The sequence below is a fragment of the Pristiophorus japonicus genome, chromosome 17 (assembly GCF_044704955.1).
Source record: "Pristiophorus japonicus isolate sPriJap1 chromosome 17, sPriJap1.hap1, whole genome shotgun sequence".
In the NCBI taxonomy this organism is placed as follows: Eukaryota; Metazoa; Chordata; class Chondrichthyes; family Pristiophoridae; genus Pristiophorus; species Pristiophorus japonicus.
In genome coordinates, this window is record NC_091993.1 from 46483220 (window position 1) to 46501508 (window position 18289).

The 18289-nt window shown below is 46.0% G+C and overlaps 1 protein-coding gene across 2 annotated transcripts in view; it reads right to left on the reverse strand.

The window, feature by feature from the left end:
- The window catches only part of adamts17 (ADAM metallopeptidase with thrombospondin type 1 motif, 17), an 823747-nt gene that overhangs the window by 279092 nt on the left and 526366 nt on the right, over nt 1–18289 (reverse strand). For both annotated transcript variants that reach the window (XR_011587458.1, XM_070858706.1), the window contains exon 15: nt 10600–10680. Coding sequence is in view for 1 of the 2 variants with exons in the window: in XM_070858706.1 (XP_070714807.1) it covers nt 10600–10680 (81 nt within the window). In the remaining variant the exon portion in view is untranslated. The remainder of the gene's footprint in view (nt 1–10599; nt 10681–18289) is intronic.

Sequence of the window (18289 nt, forward strand, 5' to 3'; positions counted from 1 at the left end):
AACTGGCTACAGCTCCAGACAGAGTCAGACAACCTCAATGCAACTTTTCTGAAGAGGCTGTCACACGGTCGACTTATAACTGTTCCCCGAATTACTTCAATAATAAACAGGAGGGCATAGATTCGGAGGTTCCTGCAAGCATGGATCCAGGCTAGGAATGGACTTTAGGAGGATAATAGTGATTCATTTTGGTAGGAAGAATGAGAAGAGGCAATATAAACTACATGGTACAATTCTAAAGGGGGTGCAGGAACAGAGAGACCTGGGGGTTCCTGTACACAAATCATTGAAGATGGCAGGACAAGCTGAGATACCTGTTAAAAAAAAGCCCATGGGATCCTGGCCTTTATTAATAGAGGCAGAGAGTACAAAAGCAAGGAAGTTATGAACTTTTATAAAATATGGGTTAGGCCTCAGCTGGAGTATTATGTGCAACTGCTGAGAAGGAGGTCAAGGCCTCGGAGAGGGTGCAGAAGAGATTGACTGGAATGGTATGAGGGATGAGGGACTTCAGTTACGTGGAGAGACTGGAGAAGCTGAGGTTGTTGTGCTTAAGAGCAGAGAAGGTAAAGAGGAGATTTGATAGAGGTGTTCAAAATAATGAAGGGTTTTGATAGAGTAAATAAGGAGAAACTGCTTCCAATGGATAAATGTTTGGTAACCAGAGGGCACAGAGTTAAGGTGATTGGCAAAAGAACCAGAGGCGACATGAGGAAACATTTTTGTCGTACAGCGAGTTGTTGTGATCTGGAATGCGCTGCCTTAAAGGGTGGTGGAAGCAGAATGAATAGTAACTTTCAAAAAGGAATTGGATAAAGAACTACAGGGCTATGGGACAGAGTGGAACTAATTGGATAGCTCTTTCAAAGCCCGGTATGGGCGTGATGAGCTGAATGGTCACCTTCAGTGCTATGATGCTAGGTAGCTCATTTTGAAAGTAGGGCGCTACTTTTCATTTGATTGCCCTCAAGTCAGATGTACAGTTGCTGAAGATTGACTGGGGGTGAAATTGGTCTTCGCTGGTCGTGTAGAATATGCTCAGAGCAAACCGGCAGCTCATTCTACACTTTCTATTGAAATCAAAGTGGTGTAAAATGGGCTGTCGATTCATGAAGTGCTCCTGTCAAAAGCCAATTTCAGCTCCCAACAAGTTCTGGAATCCTGGCACAGCAAGTAAAGGGTTCCTTTCAATACACTGATTGGGGAAAGTCCTGTGGAATGGAAGCGGTCTGCTGCCTCCACAGCTGTATGCACATCAGGTGTTTCAGTCGCCTCATTTGTGGCTCGGTGCTGAGAAACATTGCATTTATATAGAAACTTTCACATCAGCGGATGTCCCAAAGCACTTCGCAGCCGATTAATTACTTTAGAAGTACAGTCACTGCTGTGATCCAGCATCAGCCAATTTATGCACAGCGAGCTCCCACAAACAGCAAACCAGATAGATGACCAGCTACTTTGACTTTGGAGGTGTTCGTTGAGGGATATGCGTCTGACAAGTGTCGTGGGATCTTTAAATCAAACTAAACACAATCTTGGTTAACTGCCTCATCCAAAAGACTTCAGTGCCAGCCTAGATTATGTCCCTGGAGTGGGTCTTGAGTCCAGGCTGCACTGACTGAGAGGTGAGAGAGCTCGAAATGTTGGACTAATACTACATGGAATGATCAGATAGATGTTTTATGCAAAATACAATGAACATGATGATACAACATGGATGGAAGGCCAGAGCTGTGTCCACCCTTTCTCATACAGGGCTATAGCCATCATTTCTTGCAGGGTCTTTGGCAATGCAGGGCAACTTCCGACCAGCTGACCAGGCTGCCCTTATGCACTGTCGCAGGGTGAGTGGCTCCTGTCTCAGCCTGGGGACGGCCTTCAGAGAAGATGGCGACAACACATGCTTACTGCACAAACACCACGAGATGCTGCGGCTCATTTTGCTCCAGGTGCGATTCCTCACTTGTGTGGGGAAAGCACCCAAATCATTCGTTTTAATAAGGGAACAATTGAGAAAAAGTACCCTGTGGTTGGTATTGTTTCTTGCAGGTCACTGCAGTATTTCAGCAATCTTCCACTCTTACATTTTTGAATTTGAGGTAATCGGTTCTCAATGCTTTCCAATCACACAGCACTTCCAGTGGCGAGGTGCCTCACTCCCACACCCTGTAACACGAACTATATTCCACAGATATTTCCTCCCCATTTTTAAGGAATGCATTTGCATTTTTGTCCAATCTTTCGGCCAACACACATTTCAGACCTTCTGTATCTGCAGCTCTCTTTCCCTTTCTTAAAATCTCCTCCATTTTCTCCCTTGTGACGGGCCCTCACATCCTTTGTCACCATCAGATATTTTAATCTGTTGACGCTTTCCATTGTCACACCGAGATGATCTTTTATATCATTTACTGGATTGCTGTTTCTCTATTAAGCATTTTGAGGACCATTCAACCAACGAGCTTCCTTTCTGTGACGGGAGTATCAGATGCTTTTTCCTCCTCCCCTTCTCTCTTGTTTTTCTAACCCGATTAAAAAACTTGCTTATCTTTCAGCTCTCACTTCTGATGAAGGGCCTACCCCTGCGACATTAACCTGTCGTTTCCCGATACAGACGTTGATTCAGCCAGCAACCCCTGCTTCTATTTTAGACTTCCAGCATTTGCCGTGACTTTTGCCGACTGTCTGCCTCCTTCCAGGCCTCTGCCACCACTGCTCTCGATCAGCCACTAGGAGGGGCCCAAGCTCAGCCCAGTGATACTGCTGTGCTGATCCTCCCTGTCCCCCTGTGGGTCAATGTTTAATTGGTACCTTGCCGCAAGGCATGCGGAGAAAAACTGCTTCATATGTAAACCTCCAAAACGTTGGCAAGTTTTAATAGCTAGCCTCATTTTTAGTCTTCCAAAATCTTTCAGCAGCCTAATTAGCTGTAAAAATAGAGAGCAGATGGCTAGCAGCTGAGAGTCTGGTCGAGACTGGGGGCCCAGTGTGAGGTGATATCTATCAGCGTCCAGAATGGCTGATCTTCCAAAAGGGCAAACAGATCGGATGTGCGTAGACGGGAGAAATCCCTGCTGCCAGTTGGAATGGCCCAGTGTGGAAGACAAATTTGGGGGTTATTTTAACCTGCGCGCCCGGCGGGAAGCTGATGGGGTTGGATTGGCCACCCAATTTCACTTTCCATTGAAGTTATCGGATCGGGTGTAAATCGGGCGGCTGGTCCGATCCCGTTAGCTTCCCGCTGGACAAGTTAGGTTACAATTCCCAACCGAAGGCTTTCCTCCCACCATGAGAATCTGGGGTGTGATTGGTGCACCTACAGACACCACTGAAGTCTCCAATCTCTTTCCTGCTAAAGCCTCAGATTGACCTTCACAAGGGCCAATCTGTATCGTGAATATGCAATTACTTCAACAACAACAATAGCACCTTTAACGTAGTAAAACATTCCAAGGCACTTCACAGGAGCGTTATCAGAAAAGAGTTGACACCGAACCGCGTACGGAGATATTAGGGCAGGAGACCAAAAGCCTGGTCAAAAAGGTAGGTTTTAAGGACTGGAGGAGGTTGCAGAGATTATTCCTGGAGTTCCCATCTCTGGAACAGCTGTAAATCTGGAGATTCACATCAGGCTGGCATCATCAACTAAACACAAAAATAAACCAGGAACACTCTTCGCCTTCACACAGCTGACAAATTCCCGTCACTCTGAGGGGCATTAACATGTGGCTGGGTGGGACCTCCGCATTCTCGGGATCCTCTCCAAAATCCCAGGGAGAGGGTTTTACATCGGATTACATCGGATGTACAGCACAGAAAGAGCCATTCGGCCCAACCAGTCCATGCCGGCATTTATGCTCCGCTTGAGCCTCCTCCCTTCTCCCTCATATGCTTGTCTAGCCTCCCCTTAAATGCATCAATACTATTCACCTCAACCACTCCCTGTGGTAGTGAGTACCACATTCTCATCACTCTCTGGGTAAAGAAGTTTCTTTTGAATTCCCTATTGGATTTCTTGGGGACTACCTTATATTGATGGCCCATAGTTATGCTCTTCCGCACAAGTGGAAACACTCTCTCTATATCCACCCTATCAAAACTTTTCATAATTTTGAAGACCTCTATTAGTTCACCCCTCAGCCTTCTCTTTTGAAGAGAAAATGAGGAATAGTCTGTTCATCTGTTCCTGATATGTATACCCTCGCATTTCTGGTATCATCCTTGTAAATCTTCTCTGCACCCTCTCCAGTGCCCCTATATCCTGGTTGGTTTAATAATCAGCATGTTCGCGCCCTTGTGCTGCTGGACAGTTGGAGTGGCGTCAGTCCGTTGTAAGGGTGGAGTGGGGAATAGTCTGAGAGTCATGGGGGCTGTAGATGAAAGCCTCCAAAAATCTATTGCAGGGTGCAAAGGGGATTGATTCCTGGGCTTTGCAGCATTGTCAGAGCCTTCTTCAGACCTAGAATGGGTTCTAGGCCAGAATTAATTGGTAGAAGGTTTCGAGGGGTGCTGGCACCTGCTGGCTGAAGGACCTAGTGTCAAGTGCAATGGTCATTCCACTTCCATTGAGATGTTACTCCTTGCTGCAGGTCAGGCTTGAGGAGCTGACATAGGCCAGGCAACCTGAATCTGATAAGGTGAAGCCTTGTTCCTTGCGATGGTCCAGGTAACTAGAGATCTTCACAACTCACCTTGCCTTGATAAGTAGCAAGTGCTGAATGACCACCTGCTGTGTCCTTGACCCTCCTAGGGTCTTGGCCTCATTATTCTGCTCCGCTTCTTTCAAACTACCCAGTAAAGAGAGATTTGTTGCCAAACTCACGCCCCAGTTCACACCCTAATCCTTCTCCTTGGCGATATCTGTGCGCTCTGCTCTCTGCTCGAATCCTCTGGTGTTTTCATGCCAGCTTTAATTCTGCAAGTTCAACGTGACGTATGAATCAGAGCAAATTGCTCCTTAACAAAGACTTAACAACACAGATAACTGCATCTGAATCTGCATATTAATATACATTACACCTGTTTACTGCTGGGTGCAATTGGAAGCGAGGCTGAAATTAGTGTCCATCTCATTAACGCTAATGAACAGAATTGCTGCACTGTAATGCACAATCAGCCTGTGAGCTATTCCTAACGCATGCAGAGTGTTGCTGTACTCCACTGGAGGATCTAAATAATCTCGGTAATTCTCAGCAACATTGTGCAGTTTCTGAGTTGTTACTGATCATGTGACATGCTTCACCTCCTCGATTATTGCAGCCGATCCAAAATTAGAGTTTGGACAAATGATTCAATCAGTTACGTTTTATTACCTGCCATATATTCATTTAATCATTTCTGGCTTATATTACTAGTTAATGCAACTGTAATCTTTTGGGACTCCATCTTAATCATTTTTTGCAAGCAAGTACTTGATATTATACATGATTGTTATAATTACAAACTGGACCACCTCAAAGGAAATGTAATTTGCTCAATATTCTTTGAAAGTCGATGGACGACAATGCAGTGTTTGCAGTAAGTCAGTTGTGTGCTAACATGGGCCAGGGGCCACTTGTGGCCCACCTCCCCGTCACCTGTCGACCTCTCCCAGCCGGTGCTCCCGGTGTCCCTCGATCCTGGCCTGTCCGCTGGCCTGTCGCCGAGCACACTGGGATTGGATGCTATTCGCACACCGTAAAGGGATGCTGTTCGGAAGCAGGGTAACCCCACAGCCTCTGTACCACAAGTCAAAGGACCAGTTAAACGGAACAAACTCACTGAGCTATTGGCTAGCTCACTCGTTTTTTTTTGTCTGTGTGAAAACATCTTATTTCCAATTGGCAACAGCAGTGTTGAAATCAAAAACTCACTGGGTGAGAAAGCGCAGACACAGACTACCAGCCCATCATTTCAAGGTTTTTCTTATTCATTCTCGGGATGTGGGTATCGCTGGTGAGGCAAACTATTATTGCCCAGCCCAAGTTTGATATAACTGAGTGGCTCGCTGGGCCTCTTCAGGGAGTAAATAAGAGTCAACCACGTTGGTGTGGGACTGGAGTCACGTATAGGCTCAGACCGGGCAAGGACATCAGTGAACGAGTTGGGTTTTGCAGCATTCCTGAGGCTGGCTGTTCAACAAGTCATTGGTTGGGGTTGAGACTACCTGAGAGAGAGCTGGTGAGTAACACTGCAGCAAAGGATGGATGTGCTGAGAAAGCGCTGTTAGCGGGGAGGTGGGATGGAACATCATGTGCAGAATGCCCTGGGTTTCCCAACACGTGCAGCTGGCAAGCGAGAGTCCTTATCGGGGATCAAACACAGCAAATCGATCCTCGAGAACGACAACCGATGTCATCATCATCATAGGCAGTCCCTCGGAATCGAGGAAGACTTGCTTCCACTCTAAAAGTGAGTTCTCAGGTGGCTGAACAGTCCAATACGAGAACCACAGGTAAGACAGCTAGTCATTGAGAGTAAGGGAGGGTGGGACTGGTTTGCCGCACACTCCTTCCGCTGCCTGCGCTTGATTTCTGCATGCTCTCGGCGATGAGACTCAAGGTGCTCATAACCACTCATTCCCTTAACGCACCAACGTTAGCGTCGTCGACCAGGCCAACATCCCCAGCATTGAAGCACTGACCACACTTGATCAGCTCCGCTGGGCAGGCCACATTGTTCGCATGCCAGACACGAGACTCCCAAAGCAAGCACTCTACTCGGATCTTCTTCACGGCAAACGAGCCAAAGGTGGGCAGAGGAAACATTACAAGGACACCCTCAAAGAGCATGCACATCCTTCACTTAGAGCGGTCTTTGGCCAGGGACTCCCAGGGACTTTGGTCAGTGGGGATGTTGCACTTTATCAAGGAGGCTTTGAGGGTGTCCTTGTAATGTTTCCTCTGCCCACCTTTAGCTCGTTTGCCGTGAAGGAGTTCCAAGTAGAGCGCTTACTTTGGGAGCCTCGTGTCTGGCATGTGAACAATGTGGCCTGCCCAGCAGAGCTGATCAAGTGTGGTCAGTGCTTCAATGCTGGGGATGTTGGCCTGGTTGAGGACGCTAACGTTGGTGCGTTAAGGGAATAAGGGGTTATGGGGAGCGGGCAGGGAAGTGGACCTGAGTCCATGATCGGATCAGCCATGATCGTATTAAATGGCGGAGCAGGCTCGAGGGGCCGTATGGCCTACTCCTGTTCCTATTTCTTATGTTCATATGTAACTTCTGGTCCTCAGCTTACTCTTCTTGTTTGCTTGTAGGTTTCCAAAAAACCTTTAGCAAGTTTCCCGTAAAACTTTGGGTGCAAAGCTGTTGGCCATGGTGTAGGATTTTCATTCCATAATCAGTCTGGTTTACAAGCTCAGTTTATATATCTCACAGCTGGCAGCAGTGAGTGTGCTGGCTGTACACACAGTGGCCACATGTGACCTTTAAGCTACTGTGTTCCTGGTTAGAGCTCGCTCAGCAAAAACAGCTTCATGGTGGATGGTTTCGATCCCACAGCTGCACACTGTAGTCAGTCGTTCCAGCAATAAAACAGATAAAGTTATTTCGTAACTTTACGAGCCTGTAGTACTGACACGAAACCTCGCTCATCGACAACGCTTGTCATACATTCAGGTACTCACAGTCTGCAATTTTCAACATTACACTATTTACAGCACAGAAACAGGCCATTCGGCCCAACAGGTCTGTGCCGGTGTTTATGCTCCACACAGGCCTCCTCCTACCCCTCTCCGTCTCACCCCATCAGCATATCCTTCTACTCCTTTCTCCTTCAGCTACTTATCGAGCTTCCCTTTAAATACATCAATTCTATTTGCCTCAACTATTCCCTGTGGCAGCGAGTTCCACATTCTCACCACTCTCTGGGTGAACAAGTTCCTCCTGATTTCCCTATTGGTGACTATCTTATATTTATGGCCCCTCATTTTGGTCTCCCCCACAAGTGGAAACATTTTCTCTACGTCGATCCTATTCAACCCTTTCATAATTTTAAAGACCTCTATCAGGTTACCCCTCAGCCTTCTCTTTTCTAGAGAAATGAGACCCAGTCTTTTCAGCTTTTCCTGATAGTTATAACTTCTCAGTTCTGGTATCACCTTTGTGAATCTTGTTTGCGTCATGTCCAGTGCCTCTCTGACCTTTTATAATATGGAGACCAGAACTGCTCACAGTAGCCCAAGTGTGGTCTAACCAGACATTTCCATAGCCAAACACGAGTGAATATTTAAATAATGAGGCTCCCAACTAGGAGCGTGGAACTGTATATTGCGTTAAAATGTGCTTAAGAAAGCAGTTTAAACGAATATATCTGGGGTTGAGATTCCTCTTTGTATGTGACTCGTGTGTTAAATGAGACCTAAGTGTTTTGCGCTAACTCCTTACGCACTCTCCGGAACACGCGATGGGCAGCACACCGGCATTGGCAAGACAGGACTCACTACAACACACAGCCCCCTGGGTGAGCCAATCAGCATGCAGCTCCATTGATGCTGCGGGGTCACTCGTTACCGAGCCAACGAGAAGTTAATGGCTCTGGTAATCCGCCGGACAATTTGTGATGCAACAAAGACAACAGGACTCTTGGGGCTCCTCGGGCAGAGTGAGGAGCAGCCATTATCCCAGAGGGGCAAGGGGCGCACACCATCAAACACAGGGCGGGGAGGGGACACCCAATAAACTTAGGAAGCACATTTAAATAACTAATAATATATTCAATAGTTGTAGTGATAAATATATCTCATTACCGGTACTAAGTATATATACTTCACTCCATATGGAAGAACACAGGAACAGAATTAGGCTATTCAGCCCCTTGAGCCTGTTCCGCAATTAGATCGTGGCTGCTCTGTATCTTAATGACTAACTGCACTAATATTTATCCTTCGATAGCTGCCCCAGACATCTGGGAATAAAGAGAATATTAGCTTGCTGACAAAACACTTTCCTAGAAAATATTCTGAAATTAACCAAATCACTGGAGGTAATGAAAATAAACCCGCACTGCATAAATAAATGCCGCACTCTTCGATTCGCAGGTTCTGTAGTTTCCAGAGCGGGATGCCCTCTGGCCGATTGTGCCTGTTCTGGTGCGAGTTCATCAACTGAAACTATCTACTCTAATCCCTTTTCCTGGCTTTTCCCCAAGACTTCTATAATTTTTGCTTTCAAATGCTTATATAATTCCGCTTTAGCTGGTAGTATTGAGGTTGATGATACAGTTCAAGTGGGTACAGGCTGCACATATGGGGCCACAAGCTCACATTAACCATCACATGAGTTCAGCTAACTGAAATATTTGGGCAGCACACCAAGCACACAATGCAAGGAGTACAGGGAGTGTGAAAAGGTTGCAAGGAGTTATCTCTTTCTGCAATTTTCACTGGTTGGTTGAACGAAGCAATGACTTGCATCGAGCATAACAACATAACAGCTGTGCCTCAGTGAGGAGCACTCTCGCTCCAGAGTCAGAGGTGTGGGTTCAAGTCCCACTCCAGGACTTGAGCACACAATCCAGGCTGACCCTCCAGTGCTGCACTCTCAGTGTTCGGATGAGATGTTAACCCATGCCTGCCCTCTCAGATGGATGTAGAAGATCCCATGGCACTATTTCGAAGAAGAGCAGGGACGTTCTCCCTGGTGTCCTGGCCAATATTTATCCCTCAACCAACATCACTAAAATCATGATCACATTGTTGTTTGTTGGAGCTTGCTGTGCGCAAATTGGCTTTGGCGTTTCTTACATTACAACAGTGACTACATTTCAAATGTACTTCATTGTCTGTAAAGCACTTTGGGACGCCCTGATGCCGTGTAAAGGTGCTATATAAATGCAAGTTCTTTCAGATCTTTTCTTTAATGTAAAGGTCATTCTGCCCATTGCAGCTCATCCCTCGAACACAGTAATTCTCCCAACATGAAAACACTTGCAATAATGTCAATGTATTCATAGAAATCTTCCAAGGAAATGATTGAAAAAACCATTCCCACATGACTCACACACACAGAAGGTGATAATATAAAGTGCTTCACATTCAGATAATTATAAATAGCACAACGATGACATCACATGCAACAGGTAAAGAGGAAATAGAAAAATAGAAGGCGACTTACTGGGACCGGCAGTGACCGTATTGCCTAACTGTCAGAAATACACATGGTAATAACTGAATTAAATTTGTTTACAGAGAAATAGATTTTACTTTGTCAATGAGCAAAAGGAACAAAAGCAAGAATAAAGCAATGACAGTCTGTATTTCTAGAGCGCCTTTAACATAGTAAAACAATAAGACAGATATTAGGGCCAACGTTCCTGATCCCATAATTGGGTATAATGAATGGTCTGGGCAGAGCACACTCAGGCAGGAGGACCCCAGCCAGTAACAGACCCAGTCTGATTCTTTGCCCTCTAACTTCAATAGATAAGGAATGAGGTGGGGTTAGGGTTAGGGTCTGTTACCCGCAGTGTTCCTCCCCACCCTGGTTTCTCTCTACATGTTCCGCTCTGGTGCCCCTTTACGCCCAAATGTATTAAGAGTGAAATCTGTCCTGGCTGATTTTGTGTCTTTGGCCAACACGATGACAGAAAAGTTCAGGAAGGCAGAAAGCACCATTAATTACCCAGGAAGCTGTGGGCTGGTTTCTCCTCCACCACGCGAATCCTCCTGGCACCGACAGGGATGACAGCAGCTTCGACGTATCCTGAGGCAACAAAGGTTAAATGGATCAGGAGAGTCTTACAAGAATGGCGTTCAGCAGCTTCTGTTCCAAAGCCTCAATCCAGGAATCGCACAAAGAGTCAACAGGTTAAACCACATGAAAAATCTACACATGGTACAGGTTTTGGAAAATGACCAATTATGCAGGCTAAATCTGAAGAGTGCTGGAACTCCATCAAAATATACAACTAGGTATCACGTTGAGAAGGTACTGGTCGGCAGGAGTGAGCTGTTGGCCAAAGAGAATGTTAGCACAATCACAGTCAGTGGCTCCTTCAGACACTCACTAACGCCCGTCGCTTGCACTACCGAACTCTAACACGCATGGTTGATCTCAGCTCGCACAAGGATTGCACCTCAGACAGTATCGCTGTTCTTAATGGGTCTTAATCTGTTCCTCAATTCTTAATGTCAGGACATGGGTGACATGGGCAAGGCCAGCATTTATTGCCCATCCCTCAGTGCCCTGAGATGGGAAGGAAGTACTCCGAACCCTGTTACAGTTGAGTGGTGATGATGGTATTAGGTTGGGAATTATTGGGCTAGATTTTCCACTTCACATCGACCAGTTATGGCCCATATATGGCCCAAAACGGTCCTCTTTTGCCCATTTTGAGTAAAAAGTGGAAACTAGGCCCAAAATATCGCCCAAAAACAGGTGCCTAAGTTTCCACTTTGATCGTCGAGGAGATCGCCGAAATTAATGTCCATACAAGGCCCATCTCAAGTGTTAGCACCGAGCATGCACGTCACTGGACCGATGTAAGGCCCAAAGCGGTGCTGAGAAATAGTTGCTTTTTCTGGACCTAAGAGAAGGAAAATGGGCACTACGGACACCATTTTGACTTCAATGGAAGGGTAGAGGATTAGTTGTGATTTAATTAGAGATCTAGTTCTACTCAGAATATTGAGACAGGGAATATAAATAGGTATTATTACATTATTTTTATTAAATAGGTTTTATATAGTATAATTTACTGAGAGCTGTAAGTTTTCATGTAGTTATCATTACTTTTGGTTTTATATAATAGAATTTAATAAGGATGAGAGATGTGATTTTTCATATACCGGTAGGTATTATTACGTTGTTTTTTGTGAATAGGTTTTATATAATAGAATTTATTAGACGGTGTTACTAAAGTACTCCTATATTAATAGCATGCTCAGATATTGAATAACATCTGTATAGTTGATAACTAATTAAGAGAGAAGACACACACAATTTATTGAATTAAATAAAAAAAATTTTGTTAACAAAAACGCAAATAAAAATTGAAAAACTATCCCTCCAACCCCCCGTCCCCCGCAACAACCCACCCTTCCCTCAAATACAAAATCTTAACAATTAACAATTAAGCAATAACAACAAACAAAACTAACAAAACAGGAACAAGAACAATTGAACAAGTGAACAAACTTTGTGAAAAAACGCCCCCCTCCTTACTTGCGGCCACATTTCCCTCCAGGTCCAGTCCCACCCCATGTTTGAACCCCACCCGCCTGTTTTGGTTTACGCAGACCGACACCAAGACGTCATATAGAGTGGGACGGCAAGACTTCCTGCCGTGGTGGAGGTGACGGAGCGGAAGTGGAAGCCTGAAGCTCCATTTCCGAGTCAGGAGGAACTGTGTCCTCCGTACTCGCTTACATGATCGGGGTCTCACTGCGAGCAGACACGACACCTTGGGGTACAGCACTGTGTCCAGCCAGCAACGCATGCCGTGGGGCATTGGTTGCGGTTGTCTGCTGCCAAATGGCCTCCAAGGTCTCCCTTGCAGTCTGTGCCTGCTCGGAAGACCAAATGGAGAAGTTCGTGCAGAACTCACTCCAGGATGCTGGAAACTGGCTCCAGTTCGCAGAGAATCCCGCGAACCTCTGGATAAGGTCGCGACCAATCGCGACCGTGTTCCTGCACAGGGAAATCAAGCTCTCTATCTGGCCCTCCATGGTAGGCGATTGCTCCCCACGCTGACCGGACCTCCGTGGGGTCGGCATTTGCAAAATGATGCGCCTTGGAGTCGCCACCTGCACACCGCTTGGTCCCGGTGCTTCTTCCATCTCAATTGAGATGGCCGCAGGTTGTTCCCCCCCACGAAATAATACATATATGTACTTTTAAATATGACTTTTAAATATGTTTTAAAGACATATCTAAAATCCAACTTACTCTGGCAGCTGCCAACAGGCTGTTCCATCTCTTGCGGCACTGGTCACCCGTCCGCACCTCATTGGATGCCGATGTGACCACATCGGCAATCTCCAGCCAGATCCGTCGATAGGCACGGGGTGGAGGATTCCCAAGGCCACCCCATGTCAAGTCATCCCACCTTGTGGAAACAACATTTACGAGGGCCTCGTTCACCTCCTCACTAAAGGCTTTTGCCCTTTGCCTCTCCATCTCCCTTCTATTTGGTCTTTCCATTCTTGAATTTTAAATCAAATTAGCAAAATACAAAATATAAATTTCTTCCTCGATGACTCTCTCCTTCTCTCTCTCCCGCTCTCTCGACTCTCTCTGTCCTTCTGTGCATGTGCGATGACCCATGAACTCTCCAAACGCGGCAAAAAAAACGACCCCAAAAGAAATCCCACACATGTGCACAATATCGTTGTTACTGAAGCTTTTTTTTTGGACTTCCGTTTCACTTTCTCTTTTTTTGGGCGATCGTGAGATCGCTGAGAAATCAGATTGCCCATTTGACATCGCTGGGGTAAGGCCGAGATAAGGCAAAAAAAAAAATGGGCCTTATGCCGGTGATCAGCATGAACATAAGAACATAAGAATTAGGAACAGGAGTAGGCCATCTAGCCCCTCGAGCCTGCTCCGCAATTCAATAAGATCATGGCTGATCTGGCCGTGGACTCAGCCCCACTTACCCGCCCTCTCCCCGTAACCCTTAATTCCCTTATTAGTTAAAAATCTATCTATCTGTGACTTGAATACATTCAATGAGCTAGCCTCAACTGCTTCCTTTGGCAGAGAATTCCACAGATTCACAACCCTCTGGGAGAAGAAATTCCTTCTCAACTCGGTTTTAAATTGGCTCCCCCGTATTTTGAGGCTGTGCCCCCTAGTTCTAGTCTCCCCGACCAGTGGAAACAACCTCTCTGCCTCTATCCTGTCTATCCCTTTCATGATTTTAAATGTTTCTATAAGATCACCCCTCATCCTTCTGAACTCCAACGAGTAAAGACCCAGTCTACTCAATCTATCATCATAAGGTAACCCCCTCATCTACGGAATCAGCCAAGTGAATCGTCTCTGTACCCCCTCCAAAGCCAGTATATCCTTCCTTAAGTAAGGTGACCAAAACTGCATGCAGTATTCCAGGTGCGGCCTTACCAATACCCTATACAGTTGCAGCAGGACCTCCCTGCTTTTGTACTCCATCCCTCTCGCAATGAAGGCCAACATTCCATTCGCCTTCCTGATTGTCTGCTGCACCTGCAAACTAACTTTTTGGGATTCATGCACAAGGACCCCCAGTACCTCTGCACCTCAGCATGTTGTAATTTCTTCCCATTCAAATAATATTCCCTTTTACTGTTTTTTTTTCCAAGGTGGATGACCTCACACTTTCCGACATTGTATTCCATCTGCCAAACCTTAGCCCATTTGCTTAACCTATCCAAATCTTTTTGCAGCCTCTCTGTGTCCTCTACACAACCCGCTTTCCCACTAATCTTTGTGTCATCTGCAAATTTTGTTACACTACACTCTGTCCCCTCTTCCAGGTCATCTATGTATATTGTAAACAGTTGTGATCCCAGCACCGATCCCTTTGGCACACCACTAACCACCAATTTCCAACCCGAAAAGGACCCATTTATCCCGACTCTCTGCTTTCTGTTTGCCAGCCAATTCTCTATCCATGCTAATACATTTCCTCTGACTCCGCGTACCTCTATCTTCTGCAGTAACCTTTTGTGTGGCACCTTATCGAATGCCTTTTGGAAATCTAAATGCACCACATCCATCGGTATACCTCCATCCACCATGCTCATTTTATCCACAAAGAATTCCAGTAAATTAGCTAAACATGATTTCCCCTTCATGAATCCATGCTGCGTCTGCTTGAATGCACTATTCCAATCTAGATGTCCCGCTATTTCTTCCTTAACGATAGTTTCAAGCATTTTCCCCACCACAGATGTTAAACTAACCGGCCTACAGTTACCTTCCTTTTGTCTGCCCCCTTTTTTAAACAGAGGCGTTACATTAGCTGCTTTCCAATCCGCTGGTACCTCCCCAGAGTCCAGAGAATTTTGGTAGATTATAACAAATGCATCTGCTATAACTTCCGCCATCTCTTTTAATACCCTGGGATGCATTTCATCAGGACCAGGGGACGTGTCTACCTTGAGTCCCATTAGCGTGTCCAGCACTACCCCCCTAGTGATAGTGATTGTCTCAAGGTCCTCCCTTCCCACATTCCCGTGACCAGCAATTTTTGGCATGGTTTTTGTGTCTTCCACTGTGAAGACCGAAGCAAAATAATTGTTTAAGGTCTCAGCTATTTCCACATTTCCCATTATTAAATCCCTCTTCTCATCTTCTAAGGGACCAACATTTACTTTAGTCACTCTTTTCTGTTTTAAATATCTGTAAAAGCTTTAACTATCTGTTTTTATGTTTTTTGCAAGTTTACCTTCGTAATCTATCTTTCCTTTCTTTATTGCTTTTTTAGTCATTCTTTGCTGTTGTTTAAAATTTTCCCAATCCTCTAGTTTCCCACTAACCTTGGCCACCTTATACGCATTGGTCTTTGATTTGATACTCTCCTTTATTTCCTTGGTTATCCACGGCTGGTTATCCCTTCTCTTACCGCCCTTCTTTTTCACTGGAATATATTTTTGTTGCGCACTATGAAAGAGCTCCTTAAAAGTCCTCCACTGTTCCTCAATTGTGCCACCATTTAGTCTGTGTTTCCAGTTTACTTTAGCCAACTCTGCCCTCATCCCACTGTAGTCCCCTTTGTTTAAGCATAGTACGCTCGTTTCTGACACAACTTCCTCACCCTCAATCTGTATTACAAATTCAACCATACTGTGATCACTCATTCCGAGAAGATCTTTTACTAGGTGATCGTTTATTTTTCCTGTCTCATTACACAGGACCAGATCTAAGATAGCTTGCTCCCTTGTAGGTTCTGTAACATACTGTTCTAAGAAACAATCCCGAATGCATTCTATGAATTCCTCCTCCAGGCTACCCCGATATGTAGGTTAAAATCCCCCATGATTTCTGCTGTTCCTTTTTCACATGCCTCCATTATTCCCTTGATTATTGTCCGCCCCACCGTGAAGTTATTATTTGGGGGCCTATAAACTACGCCCACCAGTGACTTTTTCCCCTTACTATCTCTAATCTCCACCCACAATGATTCAACATTTTGTTCATTCGAGCCAATATCGTCTCTCACAACTGCCCTGATATCATCCTTTATTAACAGAGCTACCCCACCTCCTTTCCCTTGTTGTCTATCTTTCCGAATCATCAGATACCCCTGTATGTTTAATTCCCAGTCTTGGCCACCCTGCAACCATGTTTCTGTAATGGCCACCAAATCATACCCATTTGTAATGATTTGTGCCGTCAACTCATTTACTTTATTTCGAATGCTGCGTGCATTTAGTTAGAGTGTTTTAATCCTAGTTAAAACACTCTAACCCCTCCTGCAGCCCCTTTATATTCAGTAGCCCTTTTTGTTTTTTGCCTTGGGTTTCTCTGCCCTCCACTTTTACTCATCTCCTTTCTGTCTTTTGCTTTTGTCTCCTTTTTGTTTCCCTCTGTCTCCCTGCATTCGTTCCCATCCCCCTGCCATATTAGTTTAACTCCTCACCAACAGCACTCGCAAACACTCTCCCTAGGACATTGGTTCCGGTCCTGCCCAGGTGCAGACCATCCGGTTTGTACTGGTCCCACCTCCCCCAAAACCTGTTCCAATGCCCCAGGAATTTGAATCCCTCCCTGCTGCACCACTGCTCAAGCCACGTATTCATCTGCGCTATCCTGCGATTCCTACTCTGACTAGCACGTGGCACTGGTAGCAATCCTGGGATTACTACTTTTGAGGTCCTACTTTTTAATTTAGCTCCTAGCTCTTTAAATTCGTCTCGTAGGACCTCATCCCTTTTTTTACCTATGTCATTGGTACCAATGTGCACCACGACAAATGGCTGTTCTCCCTCCCTTTTTAGAATGTCCTGCACCCGCTCCGAGACATCCTTGACCCTTGCACCAGGGAGGCAACATATCATCCTGGAGTCTCGGTTGCGGCCGCAGAAACGCCTATCTATTCCCCTTACAATTGAATTCCCTATCACTATCGCTCTTCCACTCTTTTTCCTGCCCTCCTGTGCAACAGAGCCAGCCATGGTGCCATGAACTTGGCTGCTGCTGACCTCCCCTGATGAGTCAACCCCTCAACAGTACTCAAAGCAGTGTATCTGTTTTGCAGGGGGATGACCGCAGGGGACCCCTGCACTACCTTCCTTACACTGCTCTTCCTTCTGGTCTTCCATTCCCTAGCTGGCTGTGGACCCTTCACCTGTGGTAAGACCAACTCGCTACACGTGCTACTCACGTCATTCTCAGCATCGAGGATGCTCCAGAGTGAATCCATCCTCAGCTCCAAATCCGCAACGCGGTCCATCAGGAGCTGGAGGCGGATACACTTCCCACAGATGTAGTCATCAGGGACACCAGAAGTGTCCCTGAGTTCCCACATGGTACAGGAGGAGCATATCACGTGACCGAGCTCTCCTGCCATGACTTAACCCTTAGATACCCTTAAATTGGCAACAACAATGTTAAACGGTTACTTACTGATATAAAAAAGAAAAAGAAAAGCTACTCACCAATCACCAGACAATCACTTACCCCCTTGGCTGTGACGTCACCTTTTGATTTCTTTCTACTTCTTTTTTGCCTTCGCTCCCTGCTGCAGCTGCACCGGCTCGCGTCTCCACGCACCTGGGCCTTTATAGGCCTCACCAACGCCACACACTCCCGCCTCTCGGACTGCCGCCGCGTCTCCACGCACCTGGGCCTTTATAGGCCTCACCAACGCCACACACTCCCGCCTCTCGGACTGCCGCCGCGTCTCCACGCACCTGGGCCTTTATAGGCCTCACCAACGCCACGCAGTCCCGCCTCTTGAACTGCCGCCGCCTCTCCACGCACCTGGGCCTTTATAGGCCTCACCAACGCCACGCACTCCCGCCTCTCGGACTGCCGCCACCTCTCCACGCACATGGGCGATACATCACACATCGCTGGAATAAGTCCAATTTTTTTGTGCCTTAGCCACCTAGTGGAAAGTCTAGCCCATTATTCCTGTGTGAATGGTGTGAGGAAGGGAGTAGAATTTTGACATGTTGACGACGCGCTATTACTGTACCTCTTGTTTTTAAAGCAGAAATGTTTTGTCATGACATTTTACACACAATTCAAATACCATTCTTAAAAGTAGCACCAATATAAAAATTCAAATTCACTTCAAATTCAGCTTAGTGCCCACCCAGATGATGACATCTGGAAGTGTAACTTCGCCTCAACGGTTAACAGGTTATCTGCTCCTTATTGCAAT